The following is a 26,392-nucleotide window of genomic DNA, read 5'->3' on the forward strand; positions in this document are numbered from 1 at the left end:
TGCAGAAGGAAGTACAGTCGATTATTTTAGAAAATTCCCACTCCTGATCTTTAGCGCTCAAAGTCCTCAAAACTCTAAGATGTAGTATGTAACTCCAAGAGGAAACCTGTGTCTATTAAATACACTAATGATAGTAATGATGAAATAAATATGCTAACAACACATCTATCTTAAATAAGAGGTAGTATTATAGAAACTCCATTTTGGTTTTTTCCTCCGTTTTTTCCTTTATCAGAAAGACGCACTTCCTCGCACACAGAAGAGGATCAATTAATATATGTTTAATTGTATTGAACGGATTAATGTTTTTTAACAGAAAATGCATCTAGATTGTTTGGTGCGGCATTAGCCTAAGGGTCGTAGTCCTTCAACTCTACTAGCATTCTGTATTTTTTAGGGGCCTGAGTTTACCAGCCCAGAAAATTCCAAGAGGGACGTTCTCACTCAACTCCCCAGGAAGGGAACAACGTCGGGGGATGGGGATGGGGTGTGCGAGGGGTCACCGCCTCCCGTAGGTCCGGAGGAAAAAATCTGTGGTTAGAGGGGGCTCCACGACTTGAGTGTGCGACGGCCTCCCGGGCTCAGTCTGGCCGGCTTCATCCTTCGTCCTCTCCGTCCGCTGGACCAGCTTCTCGCTGAAGAAGAATGAGGGCGGCCGCGACTCCTCTGGGAAGACGGCGGGGGCCGGCCCGTTAGCTAAGGGCGCCGGCGCCGAGTCCCGCAGGCGGAGCCGCGCCCCGGAGCCGGGTGGGGGAGGGGCGGCGGCGGCAGCTCGCTGCGTCGGGTTTCCCAGAATTCCCAGCGGCCGCGGGGAAAGTTTACGGGACGTAGGCGGCGGCGGCGGCCCGGTAGCGGTTACCAGGCGGCCCGCGGCGGATCATGGCCCTGGCCCGGCGTCCCTGGCCTCTCCTCACGGCGTCCCCGGGCAGCTTCGCGGAGCGGGCAGACTTCCGGGAAGGAACTGACATGCGACTGAGCGGCGGCCGGCGCGCTTAGCGCCCTGAACATGCGGCAGTCCCTGTGGGCGACCCCGGGCTCCGGACAGGCGGCGGCGGCTTGGGAGGGAAGGAGACGGCGGCGCCGGCGGAGGTGGCGGCGGCGACAGTCGGCGCCCGGCGCGGAGCCCTAGGGAGGGTGCTTAGCGTGGCCTCGGGCCTCGTCAAGAAGGATGCTGTCCCGAAAGAAAACCAAAAACGAAGTGTCCAAGCCGGCCGAGGTGCAGGGGAAGTACGTGAAGAAGGAGACGTCGCCTCTGCTGCGGAGTGAGTGTCGGGCGCTCGAACACCTGGCCCGGGCGGCCGCTGGCTGCCGGGACCCTGGCGGAGCGCCTGGCGCGGCTCCCCGGGGCTTCTGCTTTCTCATTGGTTGCTGTGAAATAGGGGGTTTTAATTTTCTTGTGCTGAAGTGGTGTTCGTTGATTGAAAGCCCACGGAGGACAAGAAACTTGAATTAGTGTACCCCGCCCCCTGCCAAGGGCACCCCCTACAAATAACAAACTTCCCAGTTCTCTGGCTGAGTGGTGTTGGTTTTGAGTAGTACTGAAAGAGAGAGACTGTAGGAAACAGTGAAATTGCTGATCACCTCGTGCTATAGGGGTAAAAAGTGGTTAGACTGGAACACTTTTACTTCCTCTAGATGCGTGAGATGTGACTTGTGTTTACAAACACTGCGGGTGTCTCTCGCCTGTGCTAGAAGTTGTGTGAAATCTGGGGCAGAATTCCTGGGTCCTGCTGCTGGTTGCAGACTTAAGGAGGTGAAAAACAGACCCGTCGCGATTGTAGCGGCTGCCCAAAGCCTCATCACTTTTGGTTCTCAGAGCAGAGCAGCCAAAATCATGTGTATTTGGCTATATTCGTGAGGTTGCAAAAAGGGCAAAGAACTCAAAATGATTTCTGTCATTTTAGGGAAATTACCAAGTTTTTTCTTTTTTAACTTTAATAGGGTGTATTCTCCTCCCTTCGCTTTTCTTCTTCTCAGTTTAAGTATTTGACTCTGATTTTTGAGCTAAGTTTCTTGAATTTTTAATTGTGTGTTCAGGACATTTGTGAGGTAAGGAGCTGATATTTTGGTGCTCGTACTGCATGCTGGGCCCTTTGTGTAAATTTCCTCCTTGGAAGCTGGTAGTAACCTTGTGATTTAAGCATTACCTCATATTGTAATTGGGAAAGCTGTTCATAGAGGTTTCTAGTGTTTGCCCAAGATCACACAGACAGGGGTGGAGAGCATATTTTTCCACTATAACCACATCATCAGCCTTCCAGATTTATTGTAGTACTTCGGTGCTTTCAACAAAATATATCAGATGGGTACATCAGTAACTCGAAACTTTATTTTTAAACCTCTTTTTTTAACAGCTTGGTTCTCAGTTACACATGCTGTTACGTTTTTGGCTGTTTTTAAATGATAGCTTGCTGTTTGCAACAAAGTTGATTAAACATTACTTAAAATCATGAAATATGTTTGTCACACCTTTAGGCAACTAACTTTTGATGTATTTTAATTTCATTAAATTTTGAGCCTTATGTATTCTGATATTAAGTTGTTTCTGTCCAGTATTGGCTTCTGAAGCTTATTAATATGAATGCCTTGTAATATTGTTTACTTAATGAACTAATAAAATAGTCTCCAGATCCAGTTTTCTTCATGTTTTAAAGGTATTTGCTTTCTCACCAGGAATGTCTAAGCCCTTTTCAAGTTCTGCATTCAAAAGTAGTACATCCTGACAGCCATTGTTCTATTATTATCTTCTGCTTTGAATTTTATTTACTTCTTATTAATTTCTCATAGGAACCATAATTTCAGGGTTGGTGTTTTTGAGCTGATTGAACATTTGTGTGTCTCTTTGAAATGAGAGCTCTTTATTTTTAATTTTCATACCTTAACTTTTGGCTTTCCAGCCTTTGATTGCTGTGCTAGTTAATTCCAAGGTAGAAAGAGAGCGCTACTAATTTTAGTATCTTTTTAAAGGAATCCATCTTTACATGTTTTGGAGTAGCATTATGCTGCTCTGTTTTATCTTTGAAATTGTGTTTGCTTGAAGAAGGATTTTTGGCAGTTTCTAAAATGAAGTGAACAATAAAAAAAATCTATAGTCTTAAATACTAGTACCTGCGTGTCAATTTGTTAGATTGTTTTCTGTTTTTATACATAAAAATTCATGAGCATTTCTCGAAACCAGCCTGAGCAAGAGCGAGACCCCATCTCTACTAAAATTAGAAAGAAATTAATTGGACAACTAAAAATTTATATAGAAAAAATTAGCCGGGCATGGTGGCGCATGCCTGTAGTCCCAGCTACTCCGGAGGCTGAGGCAGAAGGATCACTTGAGCCCAGGAGTTTGAGGTTGCTGTGAGCTAGCCTGACGGCACTCTAGCCTGGGCAACACAGTGAGACTCTGTCTCAAAAAAAAAAAAAAAATTCATGAGCATTTCATTAATACGTAGTTCCTCTTACTGACATTTCATCGTATTATGTATGGTAGTATGCAGAATACATTTGATGCTGGCTGAGCTTACACATAGCATGTGGGAAAATATCTTCCTCAATTTAAAATACCCAATTGCTATCTTAAAATTTAAAATTGTTTTCTTAAGTCCATTGACATTTTGATTTTGGGGTGGTAGAGGTAAATGAACAACTTTTGAAAAGTGTTTTTATTACTTAATGAAATAGTAATTTTACTCTTTGTTTTATTATAGATCTCATGCCTTCATTTATCCGGCACGGTCCAACAATTCCAAGACGAACTGATATCTGTCTTCCAGATTCAAGCTCTAATGCTTTTTCAGCTTCTGGAGATGGAGTAGTTTCAAGGAACCAGAGTTTCCTTAGAACTCCAGTTCAAAGAACACCTCATGAAATAATGAGAAGAGAAAGCAACAGATTATCTGCACCTTCTTATCTTGCCAGAAGTCTAGGAGATGTCCCTCGAGAGTATGGCTCTTCTCAGTCATTTTTAACAGAAGTTAATTTTGCTATTGAAAATGGAGACTCTGGTTCCCGATATTATTATTCAGACAATTTTTTTGATGGTCAAAGAAGGCGGCCACTTGGAGATCGTGCACATGAAGACTACAGATATTATGAATACAATCATGATCTCTTCCAAAGAATGCCACAGAATCAGGGGAGGCATACTTCAGGTATCTTAACATTATAAATACTACATTAGTTTATATTTGTTGATATTTCAATTAAAAAGATGCTCTTTTCTGAATTTTCCTAGGAAGGCAACAAATACTCCTAGGGAAGTACTTTTCCATTTTGCTAGTCTTGCTTAAGCCCATATGCAAGTTGTTGTTAACCTATACTGAATGAAAGAATTCTTGTGTCCATTTATTTTAGTAACTCATGTTATATAAATTTGCTACTTGTCTCAAGGCTGTGTTAACACTGAGAGCCTTGAAAAACTGAAGAATTTAATGTCTCCATTTGGATTGCATTTAGGTTCCAGTTTGGTAGAATGGGAATGTAGGTCTTCAGAGAAACTGGACTTAAACCTGGAAAAGAGGATGGGAAGAATTGAACATGTTAGGTGATACCATGGGCAACTACATCCAAGGATGGGGAACCTGCGGCCTTAAGGTTCTGACTTTTGACTGAATCCAAATTTTACAGAACGAATCCTTTTATTAAAAAGAGTGCAGCAGAGAAAGATGAAGCTTTTCTTGCCTCCTTTGGTGCTTAAAAAAGAACAACCTTGAAATCAGAAGGCTGCAGGATCCCCACCCCAGCACAAATGGTTGATTGTGTGTGTTGAGCATGTCTTTTTGTAACAGGCTTAATATTAGCCTTAATATTAAGGACGAAAAGCTGCTTTCCATATCTTCCGATTTAGGGATACTTCCACAAGGAGCAGAAGAGATTGGAGAAATGTACAGTTCTACTTTATTTCTAAAGTACAGTGAAGCAAGCTGAAAATCAATTTTTTTCTTGTCTGATTATTTTTTTCCTACCTACTGAGTTGTAGGCTTTAAATTTTGGCAGGATAAAAATAAATATATGAGACAGATTTACTTTTTAGCCCACATAACTTCAAAAAAGCTGACTTAAAAACGGTTTGGAGCATGAATATTTTGACTATAGATAAAAATATATTCACTTAGTATTAATCATTTATGTGTCTAGCATTTTTCTTGGCTCTCTTGGTCTCTGCCTTCTGGTACCTTATTTGGGGAAACAAAACCAATATATACACAACAGTCACAGAATAGTTGTTATATTTCATGGTGCTGACTGTAAGTGCAATAGGATGTCAGAAGAGAGATCATTGTATCCTGGAATACTTAAAAGAGTGATTTGTGGGAGAGGTATAGGACTTGGACTGGGCCTTGAGCTTGGGCTTTAAATTAACAGGGGGCAGAAGAAGGATATTTTAGGTGGAAAATTGGAAATAGTCAGAACAGGCATGGTTTAAATTGAAGGACTATGTAGTTTTGCCTGGTTTGAAGAATTAAGATATAAAGTGGAATGGAGATTTGTGGTCCAACAACAAGCTTAGATTTGAGTTAAGCAGAAGTACATTTCAGAAAGACGAGCGATTTTATGAAAGCATTGTTTAAAGGTTAATATTGTAGTAGTAGTCAGGATAGATTCCTAGAGAAAAGAAGATTGCAGGTACCGGTGGTAATGGAAAGGAAAAAGGCAAATCTAGGATGCTTTTGAAGGGAAAATGAGAATTTACGTTTGGGACAAAGTAAATCACTAAAGTTTTGAAAATTGGGAAATAGTGTGGAATAGTTGGTAAAAACAGCTTTATTTTATGAAAGCTGACATTAGATTCTCACTGGGATATTGAAGAGGAGAGGTTTCCTAGGCTTGTAGAAATACTGTAATAAGTATGGATAAGTGCTTTTTTGTTTTTAAAGAGCTAAGTTAAATCATAAAGACAGTTGCATACTTGAGTGTGTGTTTTATTTGTAATATGCAATTCTAAACCTCAGAAATAATTTATCAACTAAAAAAGTAAATTTTAAAAATAAAGCACATTTATATTTTCTTTTAGAGTATTAACTGCTTATTATAGGAAATTTGCAAAATGCAGAAAAGTGAAAGTACCTATCCACCAGAGATCCTTTTAGTTTATTAGTTATTTCCTTCATCTTTTTCCATGCCAAATTTTATTTTTACATTCTTGCAATTATACTTCGTATAGCTTCACATCCTTGCTTTTTACTTTGAATGAGTTTGTTAATGTTATGTACTTTATATAAATGGTTTTAATGACTTCATAATCTTCCATTTGGCACATGTTCAGTGATTAATGTTTTAAATAAGTTAATGAGGGACCTGACTTATGCCTCAGGCGTTTGGAAGAGGGAAAAGTAGGACATGTCCTTGTCAGTAGAACTTGGCCATAAATAGGGTTTGAGCATCCAGGGAGAAGGATGAGTCAGATAGGATTAGCATAGCACCTGGCTACATAGGAAGTGCTTACAAAAGTAAATGGCTGAATGAATGAATGAATCCAGAGGTTTCACATTTGGAGACTTAAGACAGCTTTTGGTAGCTGAGGAGGAGCAGGAGTAATAACTGTGTTTACTGTTAATACAGAATATTTGTTATTTTTTACATTTACCTTTTCCATCTATATTTATTAATATATTGCAGACATCACTGATAGCTCATAATACTTTTCTTCCAGGGCTTTAAGTATATAAGTGTGAAGAATTAATAATACCAAGTTAAAATCTTGTTTTAAAATTCTGATTCATTGACAAAAATATCATTGAAGATACATCTGTATGAACTGAATCTACTGATCCTCTCTTAGCAATTTGACATAATTTTTGTAAGTTTAAAGGCAAACTTTAAAACAACTTTCCAAGTACAACTTAGAAATAAAGTACAAGTTAATTGGATATTTTTTCAGATTAAAGAATATTGTTTAAAAAAGTAAGATTTGATTTCATGGAATAGCCAAGACCTTGTTTTGATGAGACAGTAGGCTTCTATATTCTCTTACCCCAGGCTCTTTAATATCAGATTGCGTCAGTCTTAAAGAAGGTTGCAGCTATTTGAAGAATCTTTGGTAATAAAATATCCAGAATTTTAAAAAGTTGTACGTTTATAGCAGTAATTGATAGAATGCCTAGAAACCTCATTTAATAACATTATATCAGGGCAATATAGATTTAATTTGCCTTCTAGAAAAGAACAGTACTTCTTTGAAGGAATCTCTTAAGTTGCAGGGAAAGATTAATAACCAATTATTAACCAAATAGAAAAGCCTAATAACTGTCTTTTACAGAGGGAAAAATGTGAATATGAGACAATAGCTGAAAGTTTCTTGAATTCTTCTTGAAAAGACTTGAAACTTTTATTTTCAAGATTTATGTTGGGTAGGGTTCAAGCAATTTAAGTGAATGGAAAGGAAAAACTAAGTTTGTAGGAGGGTAGGGTAGGGATGTGCTATAGACTGATTTATTTTCACAAGCATTAAATTTTGATTGCTGTTACTAATAAACATAAAAAAGGTATAAAAAATTTTTCGGTAATGATTTAATGGCAGTGGTAATTCCTGACTATTAGTTCATACTTAGAGTTTCAGGAAACACCTTATCTCAAGGGTTAACTTCATTTTATTGTATTTAGCAGAAGCACAAAAACAAGTTGTATAATATCTTAAAGGGGCTTAGGGCCTAGGGAGTTCTACGTTTTGCTATGAAATTTGACCTTTAACATTCTTGGCTAGGGGAAGGGGGAGGGGAAACAAAAATTCTTGGCCCACATACCAGTGAGGCACTTACTGTATGTGCCAAAGGAAGGAGTCCTGCTGTTAACAGGAAGTCTTTAGTTGGAATACTAAAGACAGATTGAATTCTTTTGTTTTGTACTTAAATAATTTAGTTCTATGCAGTTTTAAGTAACAGACTTTTAAAAACATTTTTAAGTGTTTTAAAGATGACTAAAGAAATCAAGTTACAAAAATCAAACAAATATGTCAGGCTTTACAAAAAATACTGGATTTGTATTTACTCCAGTAATGCATAAATATTTAGGTAACCAGAATCATCTTTTGAGGAGGGGTTAATAATCTTTAGACATACAACTTTATCTGGAATTATTTTGCTGAGGAAGAAAGAAAGCAATTGGCTTGATTTAATACTTGGATATCTTTATCAACATCTTGATTATAACATGGGCTGTAATGTTTAATGTCTATTACTGTGGACTTGTGGAACTTCATTAGAGTTCCAGATTCAGTTTTATTCTCTGTAGCCATTACAAAATTTGGAAACCAGAATTTTGAGCTTTATAAGGGTAGATCGCATAAATATCTGCCTGGTTGCATGAGATTAAGTTTTCTGGAGGTACATCTAGTGAAAGCTTGGTAGAGAGACAAAATGATACTTTATTTGCATCCATTGAGAAAAAAAGATTCTTTTCAAAATATTACTACTCAGAAAAAGAGATTCCTTTCAAAATAGTACTGCTCATTGACAATGCACTTAATTACCCCGTACAGGGACATTAATGTTTTCATGCCTGCTGACGCAGCATCCATTCTGTAGCTCATGATTCAAGGAGTAATACCAACTCTCAAGTCTTATGATTTAAGAAATACATTCCATAAGGCTATAACTGCCATAGATAGTGATTCCTCTGATGGATCTAGGCAAAGTAAATTGAAAACCTTCTGGAAAGATTGCACCATTCTAGATGCCATTAAGAACATTGGTGATTCTTGGGAGGAGGTCAAAAATATCAACATTAGCAGGAGTTTGGAAGACACTGATTCCAACCCTCATGGATGACTTTGAGGGGTTCAAGACTTCACCGGAAGAGGTAACTGCAGATTTGGTGGAAATAGCATGAAAGATAGGATTAGAAGTACAGCCTGAAGATGTGACTGAATTGCTACAATCTAATGATAAAACTAGAATGGATGAGGAGTTCTTCTTATGGATGAACAAAGAAAGTGGTTTCTTGAGATGGAATCTACTCCTGGTGAAGATGCTGTGAACATCGTTGAAATGGCAACAAAGGATTTAGAATGTTAAATAAATTTAGCTGATAAAGTAGTGGCAGGGTTTGAGAGGACTGATTGCAATTTTGAAAGAAGTTCTGTGGTTGGTAAAGTGTCAAACATCACAAGCTACAGAGAATTCTTTCATGGAAGGAAGGGTCAATCCATGCAACAAACTTCATTACTGTTTTTAAGAAACTGGCCAGGCCAGTGGCACTTGGTTATAGTCCCAGCTGTTCAGGAGGCTGAGGTAGGACAATTGCTTTAGCCCAGGAGTTCAAAGTCCAGCATGGGCAACATAGTGAGACCCTGTCTCTAAAAAAATAAATAAATAAAACAAATAATTTTTAAAAAATAAGAAGAAATTGCCACAGCCACTCCGACCTTCAGTAACCACCACCCTGATCAGTCAGCGGCCATCAACATTGAGGAAGGACCCTCTTCTCCACCAGCAAAAAGATTCGGACTCACTAAATGCTCAGATGACTGTTAACCTTTTTTAGCATTAAAGTATTTTTAAATTAAAGTATATACATTTTTAAAGATATAATGCGATTACACACTTAATAGACTGGAGTATAGTGTAAACATCACTTTTTAATATTTACTGGGAAACCAAAAAATATGTGTGACTTGTTTTATTGCAATATTTACTCTATCGCAATGGTCTGGAACTCAACCTGAAATAGCTCCAAGGTATGCCTATATTTTCATTAGGTGTTGCAAATTGTTATACTTGAATTTTGGTATTTCTTCTTGTGAATACAAAAATGACTCCATCTTGGATGCTTCTGATTAACCCCAGTGCTGGGAGTACTTCCTGATTCCTACTTTATTTACTGTCCTTAGCGTAAGAACATGTACTCATTATAAATCCCGCTTTTGGACCAAGGCAACCTAGATGTCACACAAATTACAGGTTATTATGTACATAGCATTCTTGCCTGTTCTGGAGGGTTGCCTTTAATTGTCTCTATAAAGTGTGTATACCCTCTCCTTATAGTATATAAGCCCTGGGTCTAGGAGGTAATGGTGTGGAGATATACCTGTCTTGCTGCTGCCTAAGTCCACACTTCTGTCTGTAAGTTCCCCAATAAATCACCATTTACTGACAAACTGGATTTTTCTGCCTCATTCTTTGGTTTCTGGGCTCCTTCCCCATTTGGGGATCACTTTGCTTACATGGCTCTTTCACGGAACACTTCTGTATTTATTAGTTGGAATTTATTAGTTGTAATCAAGACTTTCATTTATCAGTTGTTTGGTTGCTCTTCATATAGGAAAGATGAGATAAATGCTAGATCTTTTCCTTTGTTTACTATTTTTCAGAATAATAATGTGGAACCCTAGCCACCTCCAATGTATATTTATTTTTGGTATCTTTATGAACTCGTAGATTTGTTTTTTTTAACTCAAAGCTTTATTTGGATTTTACCAATTTTTTTCATTAATGTCCATTTTCTGTTCCAGGATCCATTCCAGAGTACCACATTGCATCTAATTGTCATGTCTCCTTAGTCTTCTTTGATCCATGCCCATTTCTCAGTCTTTTCATGACCATCATAGTTTTGAGGAGTACATGTCATATGTTTTGTAGAACATCACCCAATTTGCAGTTTGATATTTTTCTCATCATTGGACTGGGCTTAGTGGTTTTTTGGAAAGACTATCACAAAGGTGAAGTGTCGTTACCATATCTTATATAAGGAGAGGTACATGATACCTACATGACATTACTAGTGATTTGTCAGATTTCTCCACTGTAAAGTTACTGTTTTCCCTTTTCCATACTCTATTTTTTGGAAGGGAGTCACTAACTCACTCACTCTGAAGGGAGTAAATGGGCTCAACTTTATCTCCTGGAGTAGGAAATTTCTACATATGTGAAATTCTTCTATGAGGAAGTTTAGTCTCTTCTCCATTTATTTATTCTGTGGTTTCTATCGGTATAGACTCATGTATGTTTATTTTATATTTTTGGGTAATCATCTAAGATTTAAGTCATTTATTTTTCAAATTGTTCTACCTGTGACCATTGGGAACTCTTCTAGGGTAGCTCCTTTGCACCTTTGGTATGCTCATCCTTACTAATATTTATTTATTTATTTTTGAGTAGTGCCTTACTTTCTGGTACTACAAAAATATTCTAAATCATCTTGTGTTTTCCCTGCTCCAGAACAGCTGGCTTCCTCCAGAATGAGTGATCCAAGAGAGGGTCAGTGCACTTGACCAGGACAGAAGCTGCAAGATCTTGTATGTCCTAATCTCAGAAGTCACATACCATCCTTTCTGCCATAACTATTGGTCACACAGACAGGGGTATGAACACCAAGAGAGCAGGGATTACTGGGGCACGGGGCCACCTTACATGCTGGCTACTATATATATATATTTTTTTTCTCCTCCAGACTCTCTCCTTTATCTTGCATTTTTCGCATGATATATCCTGAATATTACTCTAAGGCAATAAATAGATATCATCTTCATTCATTTTTAGTACTGTGTTCTATGCATGTAATAGTGTAATCAACCAATCTGCTATTAGTGGACATTTGCTTTGTTTCTAGCCTTTCGCTACTACAGATGCTGCAGTGACTAGCCTTATGCATATGCCATTTTTTGTATGTTGTATTTAAGTGAATACAGTTTCTTAACCCACCTTCCAATAAGCTATATTTATACATAACCTTACATATCCTTTAGAATCTCAGTCTGAATTGAAGCATTTACCTTAATTTTAAAATTTCTTCTGAATTAACTTTTGGTCATTGTTGTTTACATATACATAGCAATATGATTGACAGACACACTACTAATCTAGGCAAGGGCTCCTGACTTTCTGTCGTACTTAGGATTGTCAGTATAATTTCAAAACATTTAAAGAATCTCTTTATTTTGCCTTTCCTTAAAGTTAAACTTGATGTTTTCATTTTTGCTGTAGTTTCCAGACAACCATAATTTAAAAATCTCTTCAAAGTCAGCTGGGAACTTTTAACAAATAGATATTTTGCACTGGAATGGTAGTCCTTCACACCTCAATGGTAACCCAGTCTTCCTTATTTTGAATGTTCTGATGTATTCTAAATTTGGCAATTAGGGCCTTGTGATTGACTAGCAGTGTTCTGTTGACACACTAACCTTTCATTTAAATGCTGTATCTTTGTACCTTTAAGGCAGTGGTCGTAAACCTTTTTGGCACCAGGGACCGGTTTCATGGAAGAATTTTTCCATGGATGGGGGTGGGAGGGAGTCGGAGCTCAGGCAGTGATGCAAGTGTGAATACAGATGAAGCTTCACTTGCTTCCTTCATAGCCTGCTGCTCACCTCCTGCTGTGCAGCCCGGTTCCACAGTTTCATGGAAGAGATAATTTTTCCATGGGATGGGGTGATGAGGGGAGTGGAGCTCAGGCAGTGACAAGGCCAAGTTCCTAACAGGCTGAGGACCTGTAACGGTCTGTGGCCTGGGTTTTGGGGACCACAGCTTTAAGGGACAGGGATCCAAACTTATGTTGAAACTCTGTTTGGGGTATAACCATTACAAATAACTAGGAGTAATAATAGTATGAACCAGATACTATAGGCAGTGATAATACCTCTACAAGTGCTGCCTAGTGGCTAACAAGTTTATTTTGTCTCTTGACTGTAAGAAACATCTTCATTTCAGAACTGGTAAGACATGGGAGGCAGAGAGGCAAAGTAAGTCTAAGAATCAAGGAAAATATTTAATGTAGTTTTTGGTATATTGTTTCTGGATGCCTAGAAAGACTTTCAGGTTATCCATTTTAACCACTTTAACTCCACACGCCCCTTAGTTTTTTGCCAATTGTATACATATTATGTTTCAAGAATTAATTTTATATTGGGTCAGGTTTTTAAAAAAATGTTATTACAAACGTGGTATAAACGTGTAAAAAATTCAAACTTTATAAAAACATGTAAGTAGTTCTCCATATTATTGTCCTCCAGATTTATGTGCATATACTAACATATAAATACTTTTTTAAAGTATGGTGTATACATAACTGGCTTGCAAATTGCTGTTTTAAACTTAATAGAGCCTATATTTCTTTATATGTAGCATTACCTCAGTTCTTTCTCTTTAAAAAACTATTCTTTTTGGCCAGGCATGGTGGCTCACGCCTGTAATCCTAGCTCTCTGGGAGGCCGAGGCGGGCGGATTGTTTGAGCTCAGGAGTTCGAAACCAGCGTGAGCAAGAGCGAGACCCCGTCTCTACTAAAATTAGAAAGAAATTAATTGGACAACTAAAAATATATAGAAAAAATTAGCTGGGCATGGTGGCGCATGCCTGTAGTCCTAGCTACTCGAGAGGCTGAGGCAGGAGGATCACTTGAGCCCAGGAGTTTGAGGTTGCTGTGAACTAGGCTGACACCACGGCACTCTAGCCCGGGCAACAGAGTGAGACTCTGTCTCAATAAGAAAAAAAAAAAACTATTCTTTTTAAATACCTGTGTGGGAATCCATTTTGTGGCCCTCTCAAACAGTTTTTACTCAGTTTCTGATAGATATTTAGGTCATTTCTAGTTTAAATGTTAGACAGATGGAGTAGATTTTTTTGTTGTGTGTGTGTCTAAAATCAGGTAGGCATATTTGTATGGGTCTATTTCTAATTTCTCTCTTTTGTTCCATTGATCTATGTGTATTTTCTCCACAAATACCACACTGTCTTCATTACCATAGCCTATTTATTGGACACTCACTATGTGCTTCATTCTGTAGACACTGTTCTGGAATCTTAAGATAGGTGTCCATGAACAAAACAAAGATTCCTATGCTGTGGATCTTCCTTATCAGATTCTTGTGGGATAAGAAAGACAATAAACTAAAATTACATAATAAGGTTAAAGGTTAAAGTGATTAAAAAAAAGTAAAACAGGGTAAGTAGAATCTTGGGAGATGTAGATTACCATAGTTAGTAACAGTAAGCTTCATTGAGACATTTGAGAAGAGGCTTGAAGAGGGTAAGAGAGTGAGCAAAGGAGATAGCTGAAGGAAGAATGCTCTAAGGCAGATGAACAGCCAGTGCCTGCCATATTTGAGAACAGCAAGGAGGTGAGTATAGCTGGAATAGAGTGAACTAGAGGTAGAAAATAGCCGCTTAGGTCAGAGAAGGAATGGAGGTCTGATGTCAGTAGGACATCATATGGGAAGTTATCTCATGCAAGAGATAACTTGCATCAAGTAATGATATAGTAATGATAACTTGTACCAAGTAACAAGGAAACACAGAGCTCAGCCTATATCACTAACCTGTAGACTTACGAACTAAGTAAGTACTCCTTGTTTTAAGCCACTGGAGTTTTGAGGTGATTTGTTATACATACACTACTAATATTCTGTGTGAGAATAAAATTACACAGCCAGGTTATTCCTTTTTATTTTTTTTAACATATAATAAACTTAAATTTTTTTCTCATGTACACAATTCTGAGTTGTAACATATGTATAGATTCGTGCAATGCCAGCACAATTATGATATAGAACATTTCCATCACCCCCAAAATTTCCTTTTCTTGTCCCTTTGTCATCAACTTCTGCCCCCAACTCCCAGTTCCTAGCAACCACTGTTTTCTGTCCTAGTAGTTTTATCTTTGCAAGAATCTCATAAACATGGAATCATACAATTCATAGCCATTTGAGACTGGCTGCTTTTACTCAGCATAATGCCTTTGAGATTCATCCATGTTGTGGCATGTACCAATGCTTAGTTCCCTTTTATTGCTGAGTAGATTCCACTGTATGGTTGTACTAGTTTGTTTATCCATGCTGTTGAAGGACATGTGTGTTCTTTTCACTTTGGGCAATTATGAATGTAGTCACTGTAAACATCCACATGGAGGTTTTTGTGTGAAGATGGATTTTCATTTCTCTGGGGTCAATATTTAAGAACGTGATTGCTGTATCCTATGGAAAACATATGTTTAACTTTAAAAGAAATTGCTAAGCTGTTTTCCAGAGTGGCTGTAGCATTTTGCATTCCCATCAGCAGTGTATGAAAGTTCCAGTTGCTCCACATCTGCATCAGAACTTGTATTGTCAGGTTTTGATTGTTTTTTTGGCCATTCTCATAGATGCATATTGTCATTTCATTGTTTTTAATTTGCATTTCCCTCCTGGCCAATTATGACATTGAGCATTTTTTCGTGTGCTATTTGCCATCTATATATCTTTGGTGAAGTGCCTGCTAAAATTTCTACCCATTTTTTTTTTTTTTTAATTTGTAGGTTGGTTGCTTCCTTCCTCCCTTACTCCCTCCTTCCCTCTGTTTCTTTGATGAGATTTTGCTGTGTTGCCCAGGTTGAAGTGCAGTGGCTATTCACAGGCACGATCATAGAGCACTATAGCCCTGAACTCCTGGACTCAAGTGATTCTCCTGCCTCAGCCTCCCGAGTAGCTGGGACTACAGGTGCATGCCATTGTGCTTGGCTCGGGGTTAAATTCCCAATGTTGAGTTTTGAGAGTTCTTTATATATTCTAGATGAAAGTTCTTTGTCTCATATGTGCTCTGCAAATATTTTCTCCCGTTTTGTAACTTATTTTCTTTCTCTTAACACTGCCTTTCTCAGAGCAAACATTTTTAATTTTGATGAAATCCAATTTATCAGTATTTTTCCTTTATGGGTTGAACTTTTAGCATCATGATTAAGAACTCTTTGCCTAGCCTAAGGTCATGAAAATTTATCCTATATTCTTCTTCTAAAGGGTTTATAGTTTTACATCTTAAATTTACATATATAGTCCATTTTGAGTTAATTTGTGTATAAAGTGGGAGATACAGGTTTTGACTAGTTTTTTTTGCTCATGGATGTACAGTCGCTCCAACACCATTGTTGAAAAAACTATTCTTTGTCCACTGAATTGCGTTTTCACCTTTGTCAAAAATCAGTTGGCCATGTATGTGTGGGTGTGTTTCTCGATTCTCTGTTCTATTCCATTGATCTTGTGTGTTCTTTTGACAATACCATACTGTCTTGATTACTGTAGCTTTATAGTGCTTTATAGTAAAATCAGGTCGTGTGAGTCATATTATTAAAAAAAAATTGTTCTGGCTATTCTAGTTCTTTTTTTGCCTTTCAGTAATACATTTTAAAGTCTGCTTGTCTAATCCACACATCTGTAGTGAACTTAATCTTTGACAAAAGTGCCAAGAACATACAGTGGGGAAAGGACAGTCTGTTCAATAAATGGTGCTGGAAAAACTGGATATCCATATGCAGAGGAATGAAACTAGACCCTTATCTCTTGCCAAATCAAATCAAAATGGATTAAAGAGTTAAATGTAAGACCTAAAACTATGAAAGTACGAAAAGAAAACATTGGAGAAATGCTTCAGGACATTGGTCTGGGCAAGGACTTCTTGATTAATACCTCCGAAGCACAGGCAACCAATGCAAAATTGGAGAAATGTGATCACATCAAGCTAAAGAGCTTCTGCATAGGAAAGGAAACAATGAACAAAATGAAGAGACAACCCACAGAATAGGAGAAAATATTTGCAAACTATCCATTTGACAAGGGATTATAATAATAACTAGAATACATAAGGAGCTCTAACTACCCAATAGGAAAAAATCAAATAATCCAATTAAAAATGAGCAAAGGATCTGAATAGACATTTCTCAAAAGATGACATACAAATGGCCAACAGATACATGAAAAAATAGTATCATTAGTCATCAGAGAAATGCAAATCAAAACTATAATGAAATATCATCTCACCCCAGTTAAAATGGCTTTTATCAAAAAGGCAATAATGAATACAGGTGAGGATGTGGAAAAAGGGTACTCTTGTACACTGTTGGTGGGAATGTAAATTAGTGAACCACTATGGAGAACAGTATGAAAGTTCCTCAACAAACTAAAACTAGAGCTACCATATGAGCCAGCGGCCTCACTGCTAGGTATATATCCAGAAGAAGAGAATTCAGTATATTGAAAAGATACCTGCACTCCCATGTTTATTGTGGTACTATTCACAATACCAAGATTTGGAATCAACCTAAGTATCCATCAACAGATGAACAGATAAAGAAATTGTGGTACATACACACAACAGAATATTATATAGCCATAAAAAAGAATGAAACCCTGCCATTTATAACAACATGGATGGAACTGGAGAACATTATGTTAAGTGAAATAAGCATAGAAAGACAATCTTGCATGTTCTCACTCATATGTGGGAGCTAAATGTTAAAAACAACCTTAGGGAGACAGAGTAGAATGATGGTTACCAGTGGCTGGGAAGGGTAGTGGGGAGGGGGAATAAAGTTGGGATGGTTAATGGGTGCAAAAATATAGTTAAATAGAATGAACAATATTTGATAGCACAACAAAGTAGATTATAATCAATAATAAGTTAGGGTATACTTTAAAATAACTAAAAGAGTAGAATTGGAAAGTTCCTAACAAAAAGAAATGATAAATAGCCTGAGGTGATGGTTACCCTGATTTGATTAATTCACATTGTATTCCTGTATCAAAACATCACATGTACCCTATAAATACATACAATTATTATATTATGTACCCATAATAATTTTAAATATTTTGAAATAAAAAAATACCACTAATTTAAATTTAGTCAAAATAGTTGAAAGTTATTAATGAAAAAAATTCAATTTTCCAGACAGAAATATCATTTAATAATTAATCATTGTATATATTTGTATAGAAATACAAACACTTGTTACTAGTGATCCCATTTTCTTAATTGTATTAAATTGCTAAAGAAACAATGAGTTTTTTTTTAAAAAGTGCTTGCCTAATATCTGTCTATATCTACAAAAACTCCTGCTGGAATTTTGATTGAAATTACCCTTATCCGCAGCTTTGCTTTCCAGTTTCAGTTACCCCTGGTCAACTATAGTCTGAAAATAGGTGAGTACGGTACAGTAAGATATTTTGAGAGAGAGATCACATTAACATAACTTTTATTACAGTATGTTGTTACAGTTCTATTTTATTATTAGCTGTTGTTGTTAATCTCTTACTGGGCATAATTTACAAATTAAAGTTTGTCATGTATGCATGTATAGGAAAAAACATTATATATAGGGTTAGGTACTATCTGCAATTTCAGGCATCCACTGGGAATGGATAAGGGAGGACTACTAAGATCATTTCAGGAGAACTGATGTCTTAACTATGTTGAGTCTTTTAATCTATTAACATGGTAGGACTTTTCATTTCTTTCGTCAGTGTTTTTGTAGTTTCCAGTGTATCAATCCTGCACATATTTTGTTCAATTTATATGTAAATATTTGACTTTTTGAGCTGTTATAAATGGTATTATTTCATTAACTTTTGTTTCCAATTGCTGTTAGTATATAGATGTTTAAGTAATTTTTGTATGTTGACCTTATACCATTCTATCTTAGTAATTCTAGGACACAGCCAGATTATTTTTAAGAAATTACAAACTGGGATGGTTTTACAAGTTCATTTTTGCTTTTTTTTTTTTTGGATGAAATGTTAGGTCTTTAAAGAGATGATATTTTCTTTTTCTTGCATTTTCTATAGCAGTATACTAGCTTTGCTAGTACAGGTTGATTATCCCTTATCCAAAATGCTTGGTACCAAAAAGTATTTTGAATTTCAGATTTTGGAATATTTGCATTTACATAATGATATATCTTGGGGATGGGACCCAAATCTAAACATGAAATTCGTTTATGTCTCACATACACCTTCTACACATAGCTTGAAGGTAATTTTATGCAATATTTTAATAATTTTTTGCATAAAATAAACTTTTGACTGTGTTTTGACTACAGTTCTTCCTATAAAGGCCAAATGTAGAATTTTCCATTTGTGATGTCATGTCGGCTCTCAAAAATTTTTGGATTTTGGAGCATTTTGGATTTTGGATTTTCAGATTAGGGATGCTCAACCTGTAGTTTAATGTTTGTATGGCTTGGTAATGGAAGCATAAACCAAAAAAAAACAAAACCCCTATTAATTTCAAAGTCTAGTTCCTCCCTTTTTTGTAATTAATAGTAATACTGGCTAGTTTTATGAAAAACTTTATAATGATGTAATTATGAATTTTAACAGGAGAGTACAATCAGGAATAGTTAATTTTGTAACTGTTTCTAAATTGGCATATTTTTTAGCCTAGAATAATTGTTCTGTTTCTTCTCTTTTTCCTTCTTACAGGTATTGGGAGAGTTGCTGCTACATCTTTAGGAAATTTAACTAACCATGGTTCTGAAGATTTACCCCTTCCTCCTGGCTGGTCTGTGGACTGGACAATGAGAGGGAGAAAATATTATATAGATCATAACACAAATACAACTCATTGGAGCCATCCTCTTGAGCGAGAAGGACTTCCTCCTGGATGGGAGAGAGTTGAGTCATCAGAATTTGGAACCTATTATGTAGATCACACAAATAAGAAGGCTCAGTACAGGCATCCCTGTGCTCCTAGGTAATTGACTTTATTCTCAACTTTTTATTTTGAGATTGCCTAATGTTAGATTTTGGATTCATATTTTCATCTACGAGAAAGGGATCCTAAAGCTTGAGATTTCAAAACCTTATTTTTCAAAATTTATGACATTTTTCTCTGGAGTTACATTTAGTAATTAATGTCTTTAATCATTTAAAAAAATACTTAAAAAAACACTTTTCTTTTTAAACAACCTCAGAAATAGGATCAGTTTTCTTATCAGATTTGCTTTAATATGCCAGAATGTTTTTGTTGTAGATATCCAGAAATTGAAATAAATATTGTATTTAAATACAATGACTTATATTTAAATTACAATAAATAATACAGACTACCTCCTATTAAGTCAAAATATACTTTTGAATTATAACATTTTGCTGTTTTTATTCCATGTCAGACATAATTATGCATATATATATATATTTTGTTTGTTTGTTTGTTTACTGTTACCAGATAAGAAAGCAAAAATTAGGACTGGACAAAACATCCCAGAACCGTTAGCACTTCTTTGGTCTATTTTGATTGATACTGGGTTTATCGCTAGATCTTGTTTGTTACCAGACTTTTAGTCTTGTGCTAATACTGTAGTCAGTTTCACATGTGGTTATTGAGGACTCGAAATGTGTTTAATCTAAATTGAGATGTGCTGTAAGTGTAAATACACACTGGATTTTGAAGTACCTATAAGCTAGTATTAACTTAATGAAGTTGCAAGTATTTCAAATTAACCACATTTGAGCTTCAAGAACTGAGCCATAAGATTAAAAATGGGTAAAATATCATCAGCATGTTGATAGATGTTTCTTAGTATCATCTGGCATAATACAGATTTTTGGTTATAGTGGACATTTGTATTTTTTTTTAGGAGCGTTAAAATTGTGAAAATACATTTTAGTATTGTCACCTAGAAGACTAAGCTTTATCATTGTTGTGTTGTTTCAATTATTTTTCATATTTGGATTTATTGATTCAACTTTGAAAATCAGTTTTTTCCAGGGATTCCATTTAGTGACACTCAGTCAATGTTTATTGAACTACCGAGGTTGTCCTCCTTCAAAATAATCAAACCTGTGGTTACAGTTTGTTGTCATGAGGTAGCAGAGATCTTTGTGGTCCAGATAGCCAGATTTGAGAGTTTACTTTCTGTTCCTCATCATTAATCTTACATTATTACAGAATTTTTATAGTTTATAAAGCACTTTCACAATTAATTGATTTGCTTCTCTCAGCAACTCTGTACAAGTTAAACACCAGAGAATAAACAGTGTGAGAATATACACTATCCTTATACTCACATAGGTAGTACTAATAGCTGTTTGATTGTCTATATTATGGCAGTCCTTATACAGAACTCTCGGCTTACATTAACTCATTTAATCCTGAGAACAACTATTTATGTTATGAATTTATTCTTCCACTTTTACAACTAAGGAGGCTGAGGCTTAGAGAAGTTAAGCAGTTTTGCCTACATTTGTACAATTTGTAAACGTTCAGCTGAGGCGAAAACCAGGCATATCTAACTTCAAAGCCTCATTTCTTCCCCACCCTGTAGTTGTGCTATCAAAGAATATTTCCCTTTGAACTTACTTAGGAAAGAAGAATTGAAGGTAAAATTCAGTGCTATTTGCATGTTGATCTCTAAATTGATAGCCACAGTGTATCTTAACCCTTATTTTAATTCCAGTTTAGTAAACAGTGACCTTTTCTGATGTACACATGAATCTGTTTGAAGGCAGACCCCTTTCAGTCTGAAATTTTTTTGCCTCCCAGAATTCAGGCTTTAACTTTCAGGTAGTTCAATGCTTTCCTTAGCACTTGATACCCCACCTCCCTACTTTGCTATTCTTTCTCTCCCCAAAGCATACACAGGCTATTAGCACTGATTAATGTATGGTCTTTTTTCTTTTCATTTTTTTTTTTTTAAGTCTCTGTGATTTAAAATAGGTTTTAATCAACTCTAACTCCCATATGTTCTCTTAAGGTGGTAAAATTAGAAAAGTTATCTACATTTAATGTGGATATTTAAAGCCCCGTACTCAACCCTGCTGCACTACATATCCCAACCCCCCTTTTCAGCTTCCAGGAGTAAGAAAACATCCATTCTCATTTGGGGAGAAATTATCAATCTTTCCAATATGAATTTATAGCTAATTACTAGTTATTGTAGAAATTTATGATTCTAGTTTTAAGCTTCTGTGTAAACGTTACAACTTAGTTCCAGCTTTTTTATGGCCTCCTTTGAAGCTGTCCTTATTTTTAAATTAAATTATCAATATTAATTGTAACAATAAGAACATCAACAAATAAGATTTTATATATGCTTCTTTTGAATAAATACTAGCCAGAAGAAATCTCCTAAAGATATGTAAAAGTTTAGCTTAGGTTTATATCTGTCACTAGCAGCATACCAGTTTCCAAGAGAAGGTGGATTTGATTTCCCTATAGCATGATTAAGAAAGCCAGGCCTTTATCATAGGAAATTATCTTTTAGGTGGTAGGAAGAAGTCAGTTTGGGCAGGAGGCACATTGAAAGATGCTTAAATATTATTCTTTATAATTTCTTGTTTAGATTTAGGGCTTTTATCCTAATGAATGTTACTTCTTTCTTCTTAGTGTACCTCGGTATGATCAACCACCTCCTGTCACATACCAGCCACAGCAAACTGAAAGAAATCAGTCCCTTCTAGTACCTGCAAATCCATATCATACTGCAGAAATTCCTGACTGGCTTCAGGTTTATGCTCGAGCCCCTGTGAAGTAAGTAAATTTATAGCACAATTCTTTTTTGAGGGGTGAGTGCAGGGCTAAATGGAGTCTCTGGCTGCTTGATCCAAGTAGCTCCAGGTTTTTCTCTTAATAATATTGGGCTGCTAAGTAATATTGCATTTGAAGAAAAGATGTCATAGCTTATAAAGTTTGAAAATGATTGATTAGAAATATTACTTCTGTAAATATTTATTGAATCTTCACTTCTTTGTGTGCATACCTCTGCTTATTAGGGATATAATAAGAAGCTTATGTTCTCATAGGGGAAGATTAACTTGTAAATAAGTGATACAGTACTTTTGATAAAAATAAGGACTCATGTAAGTCCTAGACATGTGGGTGGAACAAAGCAGGACACAAGGAAGTAGTACAGCATAGTGACATGAGTTCTGTGATGAGCTGATTTGAGTCCTCTGGTACTTTTTAACTGTAACTTTGGGCAGGCTGTTTAACATAGTTTTGTCTTCTTTAAATTGGGATAGTAATAGTACCTACTCTTAATGTTATTTAAAGTTCAATAAGGAAATGTATCTAAAATATTTGCCATAGTGCCTTGCACATTGAGAGATTTCAGTAAATGATTATGGTTAATATTGGGGGTAGATACATAGTGGTTAAGATTGCTCAGGTGGGAAACAGTGTGATTTCTGGCTCCCTCATCTATTTACTGAATGACCTTGGGCAAGTTATTGAACTTAGATCTGAGTGTTTTTCTTCTATTGAAACATGGGGACTAATAATCTTATCTACCTTACTCTGTTTGGTGAGGCTTAAAGGAGATAATGCATTTTAAAGTACATGGTACAATGGCTGCCTTGTGTAAGCAGTTATCTACTACTAAAGGCCTTCCAAGATATGTGTAAATATAATCTTACATAAGTCCTTTGCCACATTGTGGAGTATTCTACAGTCTACTTATTTGTGCATTTTGAGAACAGTTTATTCTTTCCTTCTTGAGTTTTTCTGTTTTTTAAAAATACTATTATGTACCCAGCCTTAGGAATACTAGCCCATGAATGATGGTTCCTCTTTGTTCCTCCTCCTCCTGTTTGGACCCTTGTTTAGTGTATGAACAGCATTCCTCAAAGACATCTGTCAACACTAACGACATAAATGACTTTGCCCATTTTTATGCATTATCATTTGCAATGCAAGCACAGTGCCATCTAAAGTATTGTTATTTTCCTGACAATTAACTTCGGATGAACTTACAAATAGCATAGAATGTATTCTTTAGAAATTATAGAGCCACTGTAGTTTGAAATCTGTGTTCATAGTTGTCTAGTGTTAATATTAGAATAACTCAAATAATTAACACATTAACTGCCATGAGAGTTGTATTTAACTCACTCTAGTTTTGACCCTCGGGCTGTGCGAAGCATATATAAAATCTTGTTAATGTTCTTATTGTTACAATTAATATTGACAATTTAATTCTAAAAACATGGATTAAATGAATAGAAGTCAGTAAATTTCGCTTTTCTATTTATGTTTACCTTTAAATTACACTCGAATTTTTATTCTGTTGTCATAATAAAACACTGTGGCCCAAAGGAAAAGTTTCTTTTTTGTGTGTGTGGCAGTTAATGTGTTTAAAAAATGGGTATTCTTTAACTTAAATAAGAAGTGAAGTAATGTTAGCAGTTTTCTCCTTGCTCCTAAAAAAATAGTGTATTTAAACACGGTTAATAACTCAGTTATTTTTAATTAAAACTTATGGTTTGTTTAGTTATAATAAAATTGATAGTTTTAAAAATAGACTAGTTTATTGCTATATATACATGTTTATGTATGTGTTGTGAACATATGTATGACTGTGTTTTCAAACAGATATGACCACATTCTGAAGTGGGAACTCTTCCAGCTGGCTGACCTGGATACATACCAGGGAATGCTAAAGTTGCTCTTCATGAAAGAACTAGAACAGATTGTTAAAATGTATGAAGCATATAGACAAGCTCTTCTCTCAGAGTTGGAAAACCGTAAGCAGAGACAGCAGTGGTATGCCCAACAACATGGCAAGAATTTTTAAGTTAATTTTTTAAAAATTTAAGTTTTATAAAAACTTTAAAATACTTTCACAAATAAAACATTGCAAACAAGTACTTTGGTTAATAAAGGCAGCTTACTTTTTGGAAATCATAAAATTCTAATTTTACATGTATTTTGTTATTGCAAATTTTCTTTTATTGAACAAAAAAATGAGTTTATCATTTTAAGAGCCAACATGGCAAACATTTTCAAATGCTGTGTATTAGGAAACTGCTTTGAATATTCCTGATGGAGAAAATGCAGCAAGAAATGTGATTAAGAGGAGATGTTAAACAGGAAATGATCACTTGTTAACTTAAAGCAGCAGTACCTTTCTTTTTTTTTTTTTAAAAAAGACAATCTATGCAGTATTTTTTAAAAAGGTGTTTACTGCTTTAGTGTGGACTATTGTCTGAAATGGGATAGTTTAAGTATTACCATAATGTAGTTCAAAATATGAAATAGGAGATGGAAACTTTACTGTGATAGGTTTCTATATATAATGTATGTTGTTGTCCTCCCCATGTAAGGAACCCTTTTAAAGCATGTTGAGAAAGTATTTTTTGGTATAGAAAGATGAAGAGCCTTTAAATCTTTCAGGAATACATATAAGCATAAGACCTTAGCCTGTATGGGGAAGGTGTGTGCAGCACTTGAAGTTGCTGATATTACTTTCTTATTTTCAGCCGGGGCTCTTACTGCACCTAAGAGCAGTACTGATGACATGGGAGGGTTCCTGACAGCATAGCACATTGCGTACTGACAGACTGGGTTAAGCTGCCAAAAATGACAATCAGGGATTCAGTAAGAAATTTTGGTCATTAAATTGATTTTATATTATTTTATCTTCTAAGCATTTATCAAAGAACTTTAAAACCATTTATTTCCCTCCCAATTTTTTTCCTTTTCGGTTTAATAGTAGTACTTAAGGCATTTTTCGTAATTAGTGCAGTACATTTGATTATAGACAAATTTATGATACTTCTAGGCTTTTTAAATCTCTAGAATTCTGTGAATTTCAACATTAGTTGAAGTAGTTCTTCAGTTCTATTTACATGTGTTGTAAATATGTAAATGCATTTTAAGTTTAGGCAGTCTTCTAAAATACAAAGCACTCTCAAATATCAGTGAGTTTGAATTCCTGATAAGTTTGAATTATTGATGAAATGTTGAAAATGTTAAGTGTTTGATTTTATATAACAAGCTTATTAAATATATTTTTGTGGAAACTAAATGTGTGGTTTTTGAGTCCATGTTTTAGACATAGTGTTATAAATATTTTATTTTTTGTTCAGAAGGCCCAGAGGCAAAGGAAGCAATATAATGAAAAGGGTATTGAAAAATGAAGGTATGGCTAGTGAAATTTTATCCTTGGGAAGAGATAATTTGTTGAATTTATGATCAAACTTTTCTAAGATGTAAGTTTATATATCTTAGGTGTTTACACACACTCTTCTATCTTAGTTGTTCTTTCCTCTTACTCTTTACTTTATACTGCCATTTAATTTAATTAAGATATAGCCATTTCTAAGACAGTCTTTAGAAATCACCGTTTTGGATCTCCTAGATGAGAAGTATTACTTTTCTTTTTTCATTAACACATCCTTTTTTTTTTTTTTTTTGTCTTTAAGAGGTCTGCTCAGTGAAACTCCATTTGAGATTTTTTTTTTTTTTGAGACAGAGTCTCTGTTGCCCGGGCTAGAGTGCCGTGGCGTCAGCCTAGCTCACAGCAACCTCAGACTCCTGGGCTCAAGCGATCCGTCTGCCTCAGCCTCCCGAATAGCTGGGACTACAGGCATGCGCCACCATGCCTGGCTAATTTTTTTTTCTATATATATTTTTAGTTCTCCAACTAATTTCTTTCTATTTTTTTAGTAGAGACAGGGTCTCGCTCTTGCTCAGGCTGGTCTCGAACTCCTGAGCTCAAACGATCCGCCCGCCTCGGCCTCCCAGAGTGCTAGGATTATAGGCCTGAGCCACCACGTCCGGCCTCCATTAGAGATTTTAGTCACTAGAGATAAAATATAGAATGACTAGTTTAAAAGAATTGGAAGGTACCTAAAGGGATTAGTATGTTTCTTAAAATGGAAACTTAAATTGTTAATGCCATCAACATTAAAGAAAATGCATCGTGAATTAAAAAAAAGAGTCATCATTC

At 35.9% G+C, this 26,392-nt stretch overlaps 1 protein-coding gene across 1 annotated transcript; it reads left to right on the forward strand.

Moving 5' to 3' along the window:
- Positions 1-786: 786 nt before the first annotated feature.
- Positions 787-24,573, forward strand: SAV1 (salvador family WW domain containing protein 1). The gene is made up of 5 exons (XM_012663835.1): positions 787-1,262; positions 3,699-4,142; positions 19,146-19,416; positions 22,051-22,194; positions 24,034-24,573. Exons 1-5 carry the CDS (start codon positions 1,169-1,171, stop codon positions 24,233-24,235), a joined length of 1,155 nt encoding a protein of 384 aa, XP_012519289.1. The 5' UTR covers positions 787-1,168; the 3' UTR covers positions 24,236-24,573.
- Positions 24,574-26,392: the final 1,819 nt, after the last annotated feature.

The sequence above is a fragment of the Propithecus coquereli genome, unplaced genomic scaffold, assembly GCF_000956105.1.
Source record: "Propithecus coquereli isolate 6110/MARCELLA unplaced genomic scaffold, Pcoq_1.0 Scaffold83, whole genome shotgun sequence".
Classification (NCBI taxonomy): domain Eukaryota; kingdom Metazoa; phylum Chordata; class Mammalia; order Primates; family Indriidae; genus Propithecus; species Propithecus coquereli.

What these genes read in the sequence shown, in the direction of transcription:
- SAV1 (XM_012663835.1), top strand. Translation starts at nt 1,169, where the DNA reads ATGCTGTCCCGAAAGAAAACCAAAAACGAAGTGTCCAAGCCGGCCGAG. An exon ending in TCAGGGGAGGCATACTTCAG is followed by an intron (nt 4,143 to 19,145) that starts GTATCTTAACAT and finishes TCCTTCTTACAG; the next exon opens with GTATTGGGAGAGTTGCTGCT. An exon ending in TATGCTCGAGCCCCTGTGAA is followed by an intron (nt 22,195 to 24,033) that starts GTAAGTAAATTT and finishes GTTTTCAAACAG; the next exon opens with ATATGACCACATTCTGAAGT.